The following is a 19427-nucleotide window of genomic DNA, read 5'->3' on the forward strand; positions in this document are numbered from 1 at the left end:
CAAGTAACTGTGATACATACTGTAGAATAGAAATATCTTTTTTTGTTTAATTATGGCTAATGATTCATCCAACAGATAATATAGCATGACAGGTACACTAATAGACTGAAAAATAAACCTTAAAAATTTCCCGCACTTCGTACTCTATTGGGCTGCCATTAAAGAGTTGTATATCTGTGTCTTGTTTCCTTTCCAGGAGTAGGATATTCTCTAAAATAATTGACACTTCCAAGTGTTTGTTGCATTGAGTAATTTGTATGTGGCATCTCTCTTTCAGTTACAGATCCATTCATATTGGGTCAGGTGGTAGTTCTGGTAAATTATTGTTTTACATGTTCATAGCACTGTGTTAGGTGGTGTTATATTCTGTATTTTATATATGCCTTTCGTTGATATGTTAATCTGAATTTTTACTGTTTTAGGAACTAGCTACTGAAAACAGGATGCTACGCACACTTCAGAAGCGTCAAGATCTAGCATTGAAACGATTTGAAGATAAAAAAGCTGACCTTCCAGTGCTTCTGAATGCACACACAGAGGAAGTTCGTACTCTACGGGCCACTATAAAACAGGTGAAACAAAATCATTTTGTGTTCATTCAGATTGCAGATGGTACTACTACCGTTAATTTATGTGCAGTACCTGTACAAATTTAATTAAAAGGTGGTGTCACCAGTATGCTTGATGTTTATGGAGGTTGAATTAGCCATGCAAGTGAAACTAAAGAATAGCCAATGCTGTTTTAACTCTTTGAGGCTGGTAAAAAAGTTTTTGGGATCAAAACTTGAAACTATACGTTTGGATTTGCATCAAAAGGTCTTTGATCTGAGTCACCTGAACACATCACACAACTTCAGTTTCCATGTGCATATTGTATATTTTTGAACTATAGAAAAGCTCTTTTGCTGGCTGTTGGATCACCATCGCTGAGATAAATGATGTCAGAGATAACATACTAACAAGATTGTAAGATCATTATTGGAATGTTGTTAACTTGGCAGTAATGATCATACACCATATTTCTGAAGAAAACTAAATATTTTCAGTAATTGCACTGCCCTTGTGGAAAAGTTGTTCCCTTCATTACATTGTTTCTGTCAGATGTGTTATTTCTGCATGATTTTGGCATTTTGAAGGTCGGATGGGAGTTTCTGGCAGTAAGCATATATGTGCTTGTATGGCTCAGTTGGAAGAGAACACATTTGTGTATTCATTTATTTCTGTAAATCCCACCATGAATGAGAGTCCTGAAGGCCATGGCATAAGTCAGGATATACATTGATAGGACAGATCACTCACCAGAAACAAATTGTGTATGCTTTATTAGCAGTTAACTACCATTAAATAGGTACTGTCTGTTAGTGCTTACTGTATAATGCATTAAAATGAGCAGCAAAGCCCTTCTTCTTTTGAAAGGAAATGTCTGCCTGAAAGCTAACCTGGTCCAGTTTTAATGACTGCAGAGTGGAGGGGGATCATTTAAAATATACAAATTACTCCTCTCCCAGAATACTTAGGACTGTACTGAATTCTAATGTTAAAATCAGTGTTTAAATTACCAGTAGAATGTGTTAACTATACCAAACAAATAAAATGAAACCCTGGACAGTCTGAATCATTGTGTTCTGATTGTAGCAAGATTTCCTGTTCATAGATGATATTTTATCAGTGATTATGAACTGGCATTAGATTTTGTTACTTTTGTAACAGTTCAAACTCATATAAGAAAACATTCCTTTTTCAGGGAGGGGGAGGTTGGGGAGTGGTATTTTGACTATACCTGTGCAACTTTGAAACATAATGATTAAAAAAATTTGTGCACTGAACATATTGAGGAGAACAATCCGGATTTGCAACAGCTTCATTCAGGGAAAGCCCCTTTGAAAATTGGAACATATGGAGAGGAACCACTAGCAAGATGAAGCTTTTAGTCAGTCTGCAAGGAGTGTTCAGATAGTCCGAGTAGCAGCACTGTGCCTATAAAAGACAGGGACCCAAGTTATTTAAAGTGTCATACATCTGAAGTATCATCTCAGCAGTGCAACTGGACTTCTGATTTGATATGAGAAAGGTCACACTTCATAATTATTGACAGCCAGTTAGTTATGAAGTGAAATCGCTTTCTGCTGTTCTTAATGTGCATAAAAAATTTAGGTGACACTGAGCAGCTTGTGACAATACAAAAATGACTGTGCTTCATTGTCTGTGGGAATGATTGTACTTCTGTTATTGGCACTTCAATAAAAAAGAAGCATCCATTGCTCTAATCAGATGCAGATTAATGTCAGGCTGATTGTAGATGCTACAAATCCAAATAATGTACCCCAACTACAATAAAGTTTATTGTCTGTAAAGTCACACAAAGACTCTTAGCGTGGTGATAAGCTGCTATGTAATTAAGAGAATTGAAATTTGCTCAAGCCTCTACTATAGAGGTTGGTGAACACAGTATATAAATACACTGATGGGGAAAAAAAACTTGCGACACCAAAAAATAATTGATGTAGAGTAAAGTAATTTTGGGAATACATGTGTGTAGGTAACATATTTAAGTGATTAACATTGCAAGATCACAGGTTAATGTAAGCATGAGATAAGCCATTGCAAATGTGAAATGCTGGCACATTAATAACCGGTATAACTGCCAGAGCAGGAAAGCAGAAGTGTATGCATTGTGCCAGATGTCAGTTTGTCTTCTTGTAGCCATATGACAAGATCTTGTTCAAACTCAGTGAGGTATTGATAATGACACCTTTGTTGCCTTAAAGCATTCTCGACTAACATCAACTCACCATGTCCAATCGCTAAGGTAACTAACGCTCACAACTGTTACAGCATATATTTAAAGCAAATCTGATTTACGCCATTCATACGAGTGGCGTGAAATTTGAATAGACATCATCTTTCACATGTACAAACATGCCTACCAACTTCCATTTATGTTGCACAACTCCTTGGTGTTGCAATTTTTTTTTCCTTCTTCATTGAAGAATAAAATAAAAATAGCTGGAAAACACAGTGTTCACAGCTAAAAATTAATCAAACTCCACACTAACACAAATGAATTGAAGTCTAAGTGACATGTCATGTATTAATACTAAGTGCCAATCAGTAGCAAAAAATGATCAGACTCACCACTGGCAAATTGAGGTAAAAATCAGATTCACAAGGAGACCACACATCAATCAGATTTTTGTAATTATTTATATTTATGGAACATGAAGTTCAGAATTCAAATATATTATCTGCTAAAGCAGTTCCAATCTAAAAAATTCTTGAAAAAATCAATGTTGAAGTTTTCTGAGCCTCTTTAAATAGCTACATCTAGTGTGGTTTTTCGGTGTGCTGCATGGCTCTGTGGTAGACTGTTTGCCTGCCTTGTGGGCAGTCCAGATTCAATTCTCAAATGAAGCAAATTTTTGAAAAAAAGGTGCATGTTCTACGAGCATTTTTGTGCAACATAAAATACATAAGGATGGGGGGGGGAACACTCATTAATATTCTAATGAAAAGGATAGATCACTGCTCACCATATAGAGGACATGTTTAGTCACAGAGAGGCACAATGAAAAGACTGCTCTACGTCTTAGCTTTGGGCCAAAAGTTCTTCTGAAGTACAAAGTTGTTATAATAACTAAACTTTCACTACTAACATGATAAAGACTGATCGCTGGACATTGAATCTATGTGGAACCATTTGTAAGGACATGTGGAAGAGAAATAACAAATGAACCATTGAAAGAAACACATTTTAATTTCCACATGATAGTGTAACATTTGTTAATTGCATACCAAGTTCCCATTCCACGTTACAGATGTTTCTTAATGAGATGGCCATCTTGATGCCATTTCACAATTAGGGCGTTGACATGGGAAAGGTGGTATGTGCCAAAAATAGTTTTTCATTTCTTTTTTTCATGGACAAGGTAGTAAAAGCCAATTCCAACAGCAGAAAGAAAGTTGTTAGTACAATGGTAGTTAGAACAGCTTAAAAACATTCCTGCTGATGGCTCATGCAGCAAGTAACAAGCCCAAGGTGCAGTAGGTAGTCAACTTCGTGCCAAAATGGTGTGATAACTGCGCAGGGCAGAATTAAGCAATGTGGCAATAGAAGATAGTAAAAGGAAAACTGAAGTTTTAAATTTCATGTTTAAGAAACTGTTCATGCAGGAGGCTCATATAAACATACTGTCATTTGACTGTTGCACAGACTCCTATATGGAGGATGGTAAGAGAAAATATATATGTCACTAGGTCCAGAAGGAATCCCAGTTCGGTTTTACACGGTGCACTCTATAGCATTGGTCCCATACTTAGTTGGCATTTATCTTAAAACTCTTACCCAGTGCAAAGTCCTAAGGCACTGGGAAAAAGTGCAGGGTAAAAGAATGGATCTGCAGAATTACAGATCAGTATCCTTAATGTTAGTTTGCCATAGAAATCTTCAATATCTTTACATTTCGAATATAGTAAAGTTTTTTGAGATGGAATAGCTCATGTTCGTAAATCAGCATGGTTTTAGAAAACATCAGCTTGCCCTTTTCTCGTATGATATTCTGCCAAGTATGGATGATGGACAACAGGCAGATTCAATATTCTTAGATATCTGAGAAGTGTCTGACAAGTTGCCCCACAGTAAGACTCTTAATGAAGGTACAAGCATACAGAATATGTCCCCGGATATGTGAGTGGCTTGAAGATTTCGTAAGTAATAGGACCCGGTACCTTTTCCTCGACGGCAAGACAAGGGTATCGTCAGGAGTGCACCAGGGAAGCGTAATAGCACTGCAATTATTCTCTATAAACCTAAGTGATTTGATGGACAGGGTGAGCAGCAATCTGCAACTGTTGGCTGGGGAAGCTGTGGTGTACAGGAAGATGTCGTCATTGAGTGACTGTAGGAGAATACAAGATGGTGAAGACAAAATGTGTAGTTGGTGTGATAAATGGCACCTAACTCCGGAAGTAGAAATATGTAAGTTAATGTGGATACTACTTCACACATGGATGTTGATTAAATATCTAGATATAATGTTGCAGAGCAATATGAAATGGAATGAGCATGTAAAGATTGTAGTGGGAAATGCAAATGATCAACTTTGGTTTATTGGGAGAGGTTTAGGGAAATGTGGTTCATCTGTGAAGGAGACTATATATAGGACACTAGTGCGAACCATTCTTGAGTCTGCTCAAGTGTTGTGATCCCCACCTCATCAGATTAAAGGAAGACATGTAGCAATTCAGAGATGGGCTGCTGGATTTGTTATTGGTGGGTTCGATCAACACACAAGTATTACAGAGATGCTTTGGGATCTCAAATTGAAATCCCTGGAGGGAAGACAATGAGCTTCTTGAGGAACACTATTGAGAAAATTTAGAGAACCAACATTTGAAGCTGACTGTAGAATGGCCCTACTGCTGCCATTGTATGTTTCACATAAGGACCACAAACATAAGATAAGAGAAAATTGACCTTGTATGGAGGCATATAGATAGTCATTTTTCTCTCACTTTATTTGCGAGTGGGACAGGAAGGGAAATGACTAGTACGAGGGCAGTTCAATAAGTAATGCAACACATTTTTTTTCTCGGCCAATTTTGGTTGAAAAAACCGGAAATTTCTTGTGGAATATTTTCAAACATTCCTGCTTCGTCTCGTATAGTTTCATTGATTTCCGACAGGTGGCAGCCCTGTACGGAGCTGTTAAAATGGCGTCTGTAACGGATGTGCGTTGCAAACAACGGGCAGTGATCAAGTTTCTTTTGGCGGAAAACCAGGGCATCTCAGATATTCATAGGCGCTTGCAGAATGTCTACGGTGATCTGGCAGTGGACAAAAGCACGGTGAGTCGTTGGGCAAAGCGTGTGTCATCATCGCCGCAAGGTCAAGCAAGACTGTCTGATCTCCCGCGTGCGGGCCGGCCGTGCACAGCTGTGACTCCTGCAATGGCGGAGCGTGCGAACACACTCGTTCGAGATGATAGACGGATCACCATCAAACAACTCAGTGCTCAACTTGACATCTCTGTTGGTAGTGCTGTCACAATTTTTCACCAGTTGGGATATTCAAAGGTTTGTTCCCGCTGGGTCCCTCGTTGTCTAACCGAACACCATAAAGAGCAAAGGAGAACCATCTGTGCGGAATTGCTTGCTCGTCATGTGGCTGAGGGTGACAATTTCTTGTCAAAGATTGTTACAGGCGATGAAACATGGGTTCATCACTTCGAACCTGAAACAAAACGGCAATCAATGGAGTGGCGCCACACCCACTCCCCTACCAAGAAAAAGTTTAAAGCCATACCCTCAGCCGGTAAAGTCATGGTTACAGTCTTCTGGGACGCTGAAGGGGTTATTCTGTTCGATGTCCTTCCCCATGGTCAAACGATCAACTCTGAAGTGTATTGTGCTACTCTTCAGAAATTGAAGAAATGACTTCAGCGTGTTCGTAGGCACAAAAATCAGAACGAACTTCTCCTTCTTCGTGACAACGCAAGACCTCACACAAGTCTTCGCACCCGAGAGGAGCTCACAAAACTTCAGTGGACTGTTCTTCCTCATGCACCCTACAGCCCCGATCTCGCACCGTCGGATTTCCATATGTTTGGCCCAATGAAGGACGCAATCCGTGGGACGCACTACGCAGATGATGAAGAAGTTATTGATGCAGTACGACGTTGGCTCCGACATCGACCAGTGGAATGGTACCGTGCAGGCATACAGGCCCTCATTTCAAGGTGGCGTAAGGCCGTAGCATTGAATGGAGATTACGATGAAAAATAGTGTTGTGTAGCTAGAAGATTGGGGAATAACCTGGTGTATTTCAATGCTGAATAAAACAACCCCTGTTTCAGAAAAAAAAAATGTGTTGCATTACTTATTGAACTGCCCTCGTAGATACAGGGCGACCTCCGCCATGCTCTGTATGACAACATGTGGAGTGTGTGTGTAGATGTAAATGTAGAAGAATCAAACGATATAATTGGTTATTATTTATGTTATTGCAAGAAACTATTTTGATTCTGTGAAATTAAGATCTCTGGCTTCTGAACATTACTGTGACATGGAGTTTGATGTAATTGAAAAGAGGAAAAAGTAGTGTAAGATTGTGGTTCTGGAAGAAGTAGCTGAAATTATTCGCAGTGCTAGTTTTCAAACCTTATGAAGCAATTACCATGAAACCTGAAGACTTTTTTGACTTTGCTGATGAAGCTGATAAATGTTTGAGTGTGATTTCTGTTAAAACCCTCAGCTGCATTTGGATTTCAAATTGGAAGTATTTTTTCTAATAAGATATCAGAGTCATCACAAATTGGTTTTTGCTTTTCCTGATGAACTGAATTTTTAGTATGTTTTACGTTTCCCATGTTAGCGTCTCAATTGTTCATAGCGCTTTCGGAACCTTGGTCCATGGAATGTTCAGCTGTTGGACACAGCTTGAAGATTGCACTTTACATCTAGCACTCTCAGTGATGGCAGCAGTACCTTCTTCAACAATTTGTGGTGCACTTTGCTATCGGCCTCTCCCAGAAGCAATTCCCAAATCTCCAGTTGATTCAAACTTCAGAAACATGTTCTTTAACCTGTGTGCAGAAAGAGTAGATCAGCAGCACTATTGCTGTTGTTTTGGTAAAACAGCTTTCAAAGTAAAGCTCTGCTCACCTTGTTGACTCTCTGAAACTCTAATGCAACAGAAGCTTGTGTTTCAGCCTATGGCACTATACCAGTACTGGCACCTAATAGGAAGTCATGAAGCTAACAATGCTAACAATGTAAATTCTGCGGCACACAGCCTGAACATTATTCCTACAAAGTTAGGTACCCATACAGTAATTAGTTTTCTGTAACAAAAGTTTAATTACAACCAACTTGTAGAAAATGCCCACAAGCACAACTCACACACATATGACCACTGCCTCTGGCTGCTGTGGCCAGACTGCAACTATACTTGATGGGACAAGCAACCTGGTGTGGATGGTGGGGGTAAGGAGCCGATTAGGGTGGAAAGGGGTAGGGGTGGGGGAAGGTATAGTGCTGTGCTTGTGGAAGTATGGCATAATGGTGCAGTCACTAGGTGCAGTTGGGAGGTTTTTTTTGGGCGGTGGGGGGAGGCAGAGAAGAGAAGGGGAAAAAGACTGGTGGGTGCATAGGTGCAATAGAAGTCTATGTAGTGCTGGAATGGGAGCAGGGATGGTTATATATAGATGAAGATTGAGGCTGGGAAGGGGTGGGGGGGGGGGGGGTCATTACAGGACTGTAGGATATGTTGCAGGGAGAGCTACCACGTGTACATTTCAGAAAAGCTGGTGTTGGTAGGAAAGATTCAGATGGCACAGACTGTGAAGCAGTCACTAAAGAGAAGTACAAGTGTTGGGCAGCATGTTCAGCAACTGGGTTGTCAAGCAGACTCTTGCTCACAGTTTGTCGGTGGCTGTTCTTCTGGACTTACAGAGTATTAGTTATCATGCCCACATAGATAACAGCACAGTGGTTGCAGTTTAGTTTGTAGATCATATGACTGCTTTCACAGGTACCCTTCAAGGGGGTAGGAGATGGCTATGACAGGTCTGGAGTAGGTGGTGGTGGGAGGATGTATGGGGCGTTCAGTAAGTAATGGAACAAATTTTTTTCTTGGCTAATTTTGCTTGGAAAATTGTGCACTTTGTTGTGGGGCATCGTGGAATATTCCTATTTCAGCCCCTACAGTTACATGGAATTCCAGTAGGTGGTGGCACTATACATAGTCTTTGAAATGGCTTCTGTAACGGAGGTATGTTCCAAGCAGAGAGCTGTCATTGAGTTTCTTTTGGCGGAAAACCAGAGTATTGCAGATACTCATAAGTGCTTGCAGAATGTCTGTGGAAACCTAGCAGTGAACAAAAGCATGATGGATCATTGGGCAAGATATCTGTCATCATCGCGACAAGGTCGTGCAAACCTGTCCGATCTCTAGCATGCTGACCGGCAGCACACAGCTGTGACTCTTGCTATTTTGGAATGGACACTCTCATTTTTGGTGATCGATTGATCATAATCAAACACCTCGCCGCACAACTGGATGTCTCTTGTTAGTAGTGCCGACACATGCTTCCATCAGTTCGGGCACTCAAAAATGTGTATTCACTGGGTTCCGTGCCACCTAACAGAAGACCATAACGAGCAACAAAGGACCATCTGTGCAGAATTGCTTGTGCATTACAAAGCAGATCATGGCAATTTTTTGTGGGTCATTGCCACAAGTGATGAAACTAGGGTGCATCACTTCGAACCAGGAACCAAACAGCAATTCCTGGAGTGGCACCACTTCACCTCTCCTCTGAAAAGAAAGTTCAGAACCACAGCTTCAGCCATAAGGATGTGGGGGTCTTCTTGGAACTCTAAGGGGGTTATTCTGTGATGTCCTCCCCCATGGTGCAACTTTTTCAATTGTGAAGTGTACTGTGCTACTCTCAGGAAACTGAAGAAACAACTTCTACATGTTCATTGTCAAAGAAATACAAACAGCTCCTTCTCCATGACAACACAAGGCCTCAAACAAGTCTGCACACCTGAGAGAAAGTTACAAAACGTCATTGGACTGTTCTTCCTCTCACACCCTGCAGCTCACATGTCGCACTTTCCGGCTTCCATCTGTTTGGACCAGTGAAGGTTGCACCTTATGGGAAGCAGTACATGAATGATGGGGAGGTTATTCATGCAGCAAGACATTTACTCTAAATGTTGACCAATATAGTGGTAGCGTGCAGGGGTATGCAGGCCCTCCCAGTAAGGTGGTATAAGGCCATTGCAGTGAACAGAGTTGAAAAATAGGGTTTGTAGCTAGAAGACTGGGGAATAATTTGGTATATTGGGATCCTAAATAAACCAACCTGCTTAAAAAAAAAAATTGTCCCTTGTACTATGTTCCCTAACCCCCTTGGCCTCAACCTTCCCTGGTCCTGCCCTTCACCTATCGGTCGGTCCCCTTCCCTGCTCCCATTCCAGCGTTACACAGCTTTCTATTCCACCTATGCACCCACCAGTCTCTTTCCCCTTCTGTACTTCTCTCTTTTTACGCTCCCCCCCCCCTCCCTCTTTTTACGCTCCCCCCCCCCTCCCTCCCCAAACCACCTGACTGCACAGAGCGACCCTGTCCCCACCACATCCCTGCATGCTCCCACAAGTACCACATCTTGCCCCACCCCTACCCTTCTATCCCTCCCCCCTCCCTGTCCCACCTGCCTCCTTTTCCCCACAACCCACACCAGATTGCTTCCCCCATCAGTTGTAGTTGCAGTCCTCAGTGTGGCCACAGCAGCCAGAAGCAGTGGTCATGTGCGTGTAAGTTGTGCTTGCGTGAATGTGTATGTGTTGTCTACTTTAGAAAAACGCCTATTGGCCGAAATCTAAAATGTATTGCAGTCTTTTCATTGTGCCTGTCAGCGACTAACATCTCTATATATTGAGTAGAAATCTGTCCTTCACATAATATTTCTATTGTTTTGTTAACAGTTATTCATAAAAGATTAATACCTAATTAAGAATATTTGAGTGAGATGAAAACTGGAATCTTGTGTGCGATATGTAATTCAAAATAAGAAACCATGCATTTTTCATAATAAATAACAATGAAATACATGTTATTTAGCATATATGTGATGAATTTTATATTTAAATGGCATAGTTATTTAAAAAAAGAGAAGAAAAAGAAAAAAAAGAGGGAGGGAGAGAGAGAGAGAGAGACTTCAAGCAGTGATTACATCTTGAAGGTACTGAGGTTTTTATTTTAATCTCCCCCCCTCCCAACCCTCTCCCGCTCCCATACTTATATTTTAAGCGTCATGGTTCATGGAAATGCTCATAGAACAAATACTTCCTATTTCCACTGTCCAAGAATCAGACCTTGGCTGCCTGTCCCCATGGCCGGTGAGCATTCTACAATAGAGCCATGAAGCTCATCAAAAAATCTTGAAGTTTTAGGGATTTAAAGATACTCAGAAACAACAGAGTTGATTTTTTTTCAAGAATGTTTTAGTGTTGTATTGATCTGTTTTGGGAGACTGATATTTGAGTTCTAAGCTTCATATACCATAAATATAAAAAATTACAAAAATCTGATTGTCACTCAAAGTCCATATCAGTTGCACACAAAAAAATACAAGTTCTGCTGTACCATTGACTTAAATAAAATAGTCCTTGCAACTGCAGAACAAATTCCCTCTGAACAGTCATGAAATATTTCAGTGTGTCTCAACAAATGACTCAAACAATCTCTAGCACTGAAAAGCATTCTGCTGGAGCAATGCTGAGACAAGCATAGGTCTTGCCTCTCCACCTCTGTCCTGAACAGTGTAAAAGAGAAAGATATCTGCCACTCTATTAAGCCGTCAGCTTGCCTCTCCACGGAAGACCCATACCTCTACACCACTTATTGACTTTATGCCATCACCAGCCTCTTGTACAACTTTTTATGTATAAATGCAACTGAAAATCTGAATTTGACATTAGACGTGCACTAAAAACCGCAACAAAGTTGACATGTCATACTTAATTCTAAGTGAAATACTTTCCCCACAAGTTAATATTAAACAGTTGCAAATTTCAGCAGCAGTATTGTTAATAGTTCATGGTTTTTGTGCCTTAAAATATTACAGTACAAAAGTATATGGCAAATTTTTCTTGCAGTAATTTTCCTGCTCTTTCCATTGCTGCAGTTATAATTAATGTAGTTCCAATTGCTTTTGAATTGTGGACAAAACTGTGCAAATTAGTAAATAGATGATAAAAACACAGTTAAAAATATGAATCTTACAAACTAAAGGTTGTGGGTGGTGTGTTATCATATCTGCCAGCACATACTGCCTTCCTGGCTTAGCTGTCTTGGATAACAGATATGTACATTTTAATGAAAAGTTGAATTTAAAAATGTGTCTCACAGGTTAATTAATTACATTACCAAACATGTGAATAGCTCAATCAATCCACATCAATGAACACTACAAATTGATAGCTTGATCTCTTGTATATTAAAATTTGTAGAAATTATTAATTATTTACTGGGTTTCAGTTCAGTGAATTTGCTTAGTGCTTTTATCTTCCCACACACATTATCTCTAGAGTGTAACATATTGTGCTTCTAAAACTGTATAAACATAGTTTGCCCTGCACATGCAAAAACCTAAACGAGATAAAACTTCCCTTTGCATGCGCTACCGTGCAGATCTGACATCATATCAGATGCGTTCAAAATCTGATAAAAGCATTTGGTGGCTCGCCTCCACTCCACTCAGCCTAGCCATGCCTGCAGCTGACCATCAGTGTCATGTGTACGTGGAGTCTGCGACACAGAATGCACAAACCAAATGCTGCGTCCGTCCAAAAAATTACCAATATTCAGATGTGGTATGTCGTGTCACAAGCTGTATTAGATTCTTTGCAGATGATTCTGTCCTTTTCCATCTAGTGAAATAACCAGAAGATCAAACCTTGTTGCAAAATGATTTAGAGTAGATCTCTGTATGGAGTGAAAAGTGGCGTTTCACATTAAAAAGTAAAAGGTGTGGGGCTCCTGCATGAGCACTAAAAATACCCATCAAATTTGAAGCAATGGAAAGTTCAGGTAGGAATATCAACAATATTGTGAAAAGAATAGATTGCTTTCCATCAGAGACTTCTTCAGAAAAGAACACACACACATACTCACACAAGCAGGCACAAATGACTGCTATCTCAGTCTGCTCTGACCAGAATGCAGAGGTGTTGCATCAAATGCAAGCAGCAATCCAGAGTGGAGTGGGGTGGGGGGAGGTATAGCAGGGTATGGATGGGGAGGGAGTAGTCAGCACTGGCTGATAAAGCATGTAGGATTAGATGGTAGCCAGGCAAGGCTGCCAGGAGCTGTGTTGAGAGGCAGGGGAGGGGAACAGGCTGCGGAAAAGGGCAAAGAAGTGGCAAAAGACAGTTGGGTGCATTGGCAGAAACTGACACACAATAAGGATGAGAGGACATAAATTAGAGGAGGTCAATGGTGGCTCCTGTGTAAGGGCACAAGACCAGGTGAACACCCCAACTTTCGACATTTTGTGGATTTATTGGTTATTTTTCTTTGAATACTGTTAAAAGTAACATAGATGTTGCAATCTGGAAGATACACCACTTAAATCTAATGCACTACTGCTGCTCTAGACTCCGTGTAACTTGGCATCAAGGTCATGAGCACACCTGCACTTGTGCATGTTTTAAGGAGCTTTTCTGCATACACAACTTGTGGGACATAATTGCCTTGTGGGCCAAATACATAAGGATTTGATAAACAACATGCATGGATCATGGTGTGCATGCTAGAAGTTTACGTTAGTTCCAGTAGGTGATAGCTTACTGCAGCAGACTTTTATCCCCGTTCACTTGGCATAAATCCTGTTAAATCATTGCACACTCATCAGATATGCTAATTCACTCAATATATATTGCAGTAAAATTAGATTGGACGACAGTACATGTTAAAGTTGTATTGACAGTAAACATGTTTTGTGGGTTTCTGAGTGAATTATAGTATAATAAGTTATGAATTTTATCTCACAGTAATCCATTTGAGGCGCTGAGAATCATAAGGGCCTAAAGCACACCACTATTGATTGTGAGGTTATAGTATTTATTTGTGCTCCTGAAAACTGTTGATCTTATGTTCAGTCTGTTTATCTGTGCTGTAGGCCCACATTGTATGTATGAAAGTTCACTAAAAACTGTATCACTGGTTTCTCTGATTTTCACTTAAATGTGAGATCGATTGGGATGTACTTTAGGCTCTTACAGATCTCGGTGCCTCTTTTGTATTCTAGTCAAGTGATCATTACTACTTGAGTTTAATCATTTCCACAAACAGCATTTTGTGTTTGAAGTTGGTTGTTTACTGTGCGGTAATCAGCTTTTGTGTGCAGTGTAAACACAAACCATGTTGAATGTACTTAAATGTTAACAGAAAAGTAAAGCAGCAGGGAGGGATCGTGAGTCGTGCTTGAGTGGCTCAGTAGGTGGAGCACTTGTTCGAGAAAGTCAAAGGTCCCGAGTTTTAGTCTGGGTCCAGCATACAGCTGTAATCTGTCAGGAAGTTTCATATCTATACGCACTTCTTTGCAGGGTGAAAATCTCATTTTGGGAACAGGAAAGTAAATTATCAGGAAAAGTTAGCCACAGTGGAACTAGGGCCTCCGAGTACAAATCCTTTGATTGAGAGAGTGACAAAATCAAATAAGTATGACTACAAGTGAACATTTAACAAGGAAATGTACAGTTAGCACAAGTTGTTCTGTGGGTGCAGCATAAGAATATTCGATTTTTCAACCCGGAAGTAAACTTGTGGACTAATACATCTGTTAGGGATCTTGTTTACCTGTCTGAAAAAATGGGAAAGTATGACAACTCCCAATTAAACAAAAATGCCAAATGGAGAATTGTGAAAGCTTACATATTATTTTGTTATTGCTGTAAACTACGTAATTGTGTACAAAACAAAATTCCACAAAAAATTCTTTTTTTTTTTTTGTCAGTTCAGTTATGCGCTTATTATTATTATGTTTACTGTTGTTGTTATTATTGGCAGTGCCTGTAGTTTTATAAACTTGTTGATAAGCTTAACTGTTATACAGCAGATGCTATTAATTTCACTCTCTCAAATTTACCTGAATCTAAAAATTTGTGAACGCCCAGAATGTATACTCATGAGCCGCCAATGGAGAAGGTGTGAGCCAGAGGGGGTGGAACCTTTTGGATGGAGGGTGTAGGGTAGTATGTTACCTTTGGTTGAGGTAACTCTCATCTGCACAGTTTAGAAAAGCTGGTGGTTGTGAAGCAGCCATTGAAAACGAGCGTTTTATGTTCACTTGCATGTTGTGTCACAAGCTGGTCCACTTTGCTCTTGGCCACAGTTTGGCATTGGCCATTCATCCTTGTGGACAGCTGGTTGGCTACAGTTTGACAATGATCATTCATCCTTGTGGACAGCTAGTTGGTAGTTATACCAATGTAGGAAGCTGTTCAATGACTGCAGCACAGCTGGTATATGAAGTTGCTGCTTTCACAGGTAGCCCACCTCTGTTGGCATGGGATAAACCTTTGACGGGACTGGAATAGGAAGTGCTTGGTGAGTGGATTGAGCAGGTCTTGCAACTGGGTCTTCCACAGAGATATGGTCCCTGTGGCAAGTGGTTGGGTTTGACAGTGGCATAGGGTGGGTTCGGACGTTGTGAAGATTGGTCGGGTGACAGAACACCACTTTAGGAGAGGTGGGAGGGATCTTTTCCTAATATTTTTTCATAATATTTCCCTCATTTCAGGGTATTGTAATTTATAACAAAAGCCCTGGCAAAGAATGTGGTTCATTTGTTCCAGTCTGGTGTGGCATTGGGTGATGAAGGGAGCATTCTTTTGAGCTGGCTCTTGGGGATGGTAGGAGGATTGGGGATGTGTGGGGAAGTGGCACAGGAGAGCTGTTTGCGGACTAGATCTGGGGGCTAGTACCTGTCTATGAAGGCCTGTAGCATACTGAGCGCTGCAGATACGCTGTCTGCGGGTGGCCAAGCTGTATGGGAGAGATTTTTTGTGTGGAAGGCGATGGCAGCTGTTGAAAGGTAGGTACTGTTTATGGTTGGTGGGTTTACTCTGGACAGAGGTGTAGATGAAGCCATCACAGAACAGGAGATCAGCATTCAGGAAGGTAGCTTGCTGTGTTGAGGAGGACAGGGTGAAGCAGATGGGAGAGAAGGTGTTAAGGTTGTGAAGTAATGATGATAAGATGTCTTGGCCCTAAGTCCAGATCATGAAGATATCACCATTGAACTTGGAACCAGACAAGGGGTTTGAGGTTTTGGAAAGCTAGGAAGGTTTCCTCTAGATTGCCCATAAACAGGTTGGCATAGGATGGTTCCATGTGGTTGCCCATGGTTGTGCCACAGATTTGTTTGTATACCTTCCCTTCAGAGGAGAAGAAGTTGTGAGTTAGCTCGAAGTTAGTAAGGTGTATGAGGAATGAGGTACTGGGTTTGGAGTCTGCAAGATGTTGGGAGAGAGAGTGTTCAATAGTGACAAGACTATGGGCCTGAGGGATGTTGGTTTATAGCAGTGATGAGTAGGTATCCAGGAGGTAAAGGGACAGGGGTGGTGGAGAGTTTATCAAGGAAGTGGTTGGTATCTTTGACATGAGAGGTTAGGTTTCTGGCAATAGGTTTGAGCTGTTGGTCAATGAGGACCAAAATTCTTTCAATGTGTGCACAATAATTAGTTACAGTGGGGCATCCAGGATTGTTGATTAGTAGATTTTGGAGAGCATTCTATGTGGGAATGACCAGCAACAAACTGTCCATTCGCATGAATGGACACAGGCAGACAGTGTTTGTTGGTAATGAGGATCACCCTGTGGCTAAACATGCCTTGGTGCACAGCCAGCACATCTTGGCACAGTGTTACACCGTCCGGGTTATCTGGATACTTCCCACCAACACCAACCTATCCGAACTCCGGAGATGGGAACTTGCCCTTCAGTATATCCTCTCTTCTCGTTATCCGCCAGGCCTCAATCTCCGCTAATTTCAAGTTGCCGCCACTCATACCTCACCTGTCTCTCAACAACTTCTTTGCCACTACTCTTCCACCTCGACTGACATCTCTGCCCAAACTCTTTGTCTTTAAATATGTCTGCTTGTGTCCGTATGTGTGGATGGATATGTGTGTGTGTGCGAGTGTATACCTGTCCTTTTTTCCCCCTAAGGTAAGTCTTTCCGCTCCCGGGATTGGAATGACTCCTCACCCTCTCCCTTAAAACCCACATCCTTTCGTCTTTCCCTCTCCTTCCCTCTTTCCTGATGAGGCAACAGTTTGTTGCGAAAGCTTGAATTTTGTGTGTATATTTGTGTTTGTTTGTGTGTCTATCGACCTGCCAGCGCTTTTGTTTTTTATATATATATATATATATATATATATATATATATATATATATATATATATATATATATATATTATTTTTTTTTTTTTTGCTGTGTATGACTGTCCTTTTGTCCATTGAAAGATTGGTTTTCTTAGGAAGGGACTTGGGGAAGGATTGTGAATGCAAGTTGGAGAATCCCTGCAAGGTGACCAGAGGGGGTTAGCTGGGATGGGGATCACAGCTGGATGGTGATATGAACTGGGAGATTGTGGGTTCAGTGTTGGGATAAGGTTGGCTTTGGTTGGATGGATTGATGGTAAAGGGGTGTTTCCGTTGCAGAGATCAGGAGAAGGATCAGGTTCACTGTGCTTAAGTTTGGTTGTAAGGATGAACGTGAGGACTCAGGATAGGACTGAAACTTCCGTGTGGCTGAGGATTTTGGTGGAAAGGTTAACAACAGAGCTCTGGGATTGTTTAGGCTCTAGATTTAGTGGAGTGCTGGAAGGTAATTTTGGGAGATGTGGCAGGTTTAAAAGGTCAGCTAGGTAGGGTCTGGGGGCCATGAGGGGTTGACAAGGATGAGCACTGTGGGTAAGATAAGGGATGGTTAGTGGTGCCCCAAGGTGGGAGCAGGAAGTCTTCAGTTGGATAACTTATGTAGGTGGTGGAACACTCTTTCAGGTGTGGAGAGCCACAGCTTCAATTTCAGAGGTGTGATGTATGTGATTGTGCACAAGCAGTATCGTAGGGAGCACAGGTGATTCTTGGATGCCAGTGCCATAGAGAAGTGTTTTTTTGCAGTACCAGGTTTGTGAAGGACAGGTTGGCAGAATTTCAAAGTATGTGATACAGAAGAATACAAACAGTTGGTTGAGTCATACTGACAGAGATACACTGTAGATGCGCCAAGTAATTGTAGAAGAGTTAAGAGAGGAACTGGTTCTGAAAATTCGTGATCTGATAAGCCGCCATTTCATTTCATAGCACCAAAGTTCACATCTAAGGCACCTGAAAGAAAATCTTGCAGATGGTGCAGTTTGTCATTCTCACGGGTTTTGCTGAGAACTGTTCATTTGCTTTCAAGTGTTTCTTCAAGGTTGTGATACCATTGCAGTTCACACCGACATAGCAAGGCTAATTAAATATTTGACGATAAAAACAGGAAAAACTGAGCACATGCACTACTTCAGTGATGGATGTGCTGGCCAGTATAAGAAGCTCAAAAATTGTATCAGTTTATTTCTGCATAAAAGAACTTCATTATACCCGCTGAGTGATATTTATTTGGAGCCAACAATGGAAAATCTCCTTGTGATGGAATTGGAGGAACAGCTATAAGTTGGGCAGCTTGTGCTAGTTTGCAGAAGCCTTTAGATAACCAAGTATTGACACATCTTGATCTGTTTAAATTCTGTAATGACAAAGGCATGGGTAAAAAATTAAACTAATAGATTCTGAAACTTAGAATACTCTTTCTAGATATAGCAAAATAAAAAAGATTAAATAATAGACAGTTGAGATATGGGCCCCTAAAACTGCCCAAAATGTTGCACCCAAAACATTTTCATCACATTTGCAGGTGCATATATGTTGATAGAGAAGGACAGAGGCTATCGTGTAAAAAGCTCAAGAAACAGCACGGCCTGGTGTGTCTTATTACCAATTCGTGGCTGAATCCTTCCATAAAATTATGATTTATGTCGGGTTAAAGATGGTCTCTCCAAGTCGAACTATGAATTTTGTGCCATTTGTGAAGAAGTGCTGCTAATCAGTAATGTGTTCTTATTTAGCAGAAAAAAACTGTTTAAGTGTACAAAATTAGGGACATGTAAATTGAAGGTACCTTCTACAGAAGTTGTCCGAAGTTGGCACTTTGGCACATGTACAGCTGGACTCCTGTTCATGAGAGTCTGTAGAAATATATTGAGCTGAAACTTTGTACATGTTGATCCAAGATATTGTTTAACTACTCAAAGAATTTCATTAGAAATGGTCAGGCTGGAACACTCTAAAACTGGATCCCTGACTGTGAATTACCTAGCACATTGCCAACTCAATTTAATTGCAAGAGAATACTCCCACAAAAAATGCAGCAGTATTCATAAACAGAAAATTCTCATGTAATCATGGTAATATTACAAAATAAAGCCAAATATAATATTATTCAATAGACAGATCTTCACAATCTGCGTAGGAGGTATGAGAATGCAAGTTAAAATAATTTTAGGAAAAGCACCATAAAACAATCATAATCTGTTTAATAAAACCGAATGCTTAAAACTCAATCCATAAATTTCCTAGTACCCATGCATGGAAAATACTATCCAGAGAAGTGAGTGGCATGAAACTCTATAAAAATTTTACATATGCCAAACAACCATAAGCACATCAACACAGTTATCACTAACCAAAAAGCTGAAGTCAAATAAAAGTTATACAATATTGTTCATGAACTGTCATTTAACTGTGTGCTGATTAAATACAACAAACCAACAACACTTGAGCCACCTTGCTGATAAATTCTTGAGCACTC

The 19427-nt window shown here is 40.6% G+C and overlaps 1 protein-coding gene across 5 annotated transcripts in view; it reads left to right on the top strand.

Moving 5' to 3' along the window:
• LOC126203200 (lebercilin) overlaps positions 1 to 19427 on the top strand; it is a 201566-nt gene that overhangs the window by 74142 nt on the left and 107997 nt on the right. For all 5 annotated transcript variants that reach the window (XR_007540240.1, XM_049937442.1, XM_049937443.1 and 2 more), the window contains one exon: positions 423 to 572. Coding sequence is in view for 4 of the 5 variants with exons in the window: in XM_049937442.1 (XP_049793399.1) it covers positions 423 to 572 (150 nt within the window). In the remaining variant the exon portion in view is untranslated. The remainder of the gene's footprint in view (positions 1 to 422; positions 573 to 19427) is intronic.

Source organism: Schistocerca nitens, chromosome 9, assembly GCF_023898315.1.
Source record: "Schistocerca nitens isolate TAMUIC-IGC-003100 chromosome 9, iqSchNite1.1, whole genome shotgun sequence".
Taxonomy (NCBI): Eukaryota; Metazoa; Arthropoda; class Insecta; order Orthoptera; family Acrididae; genus Schistocerca; species Schistocerca nitens.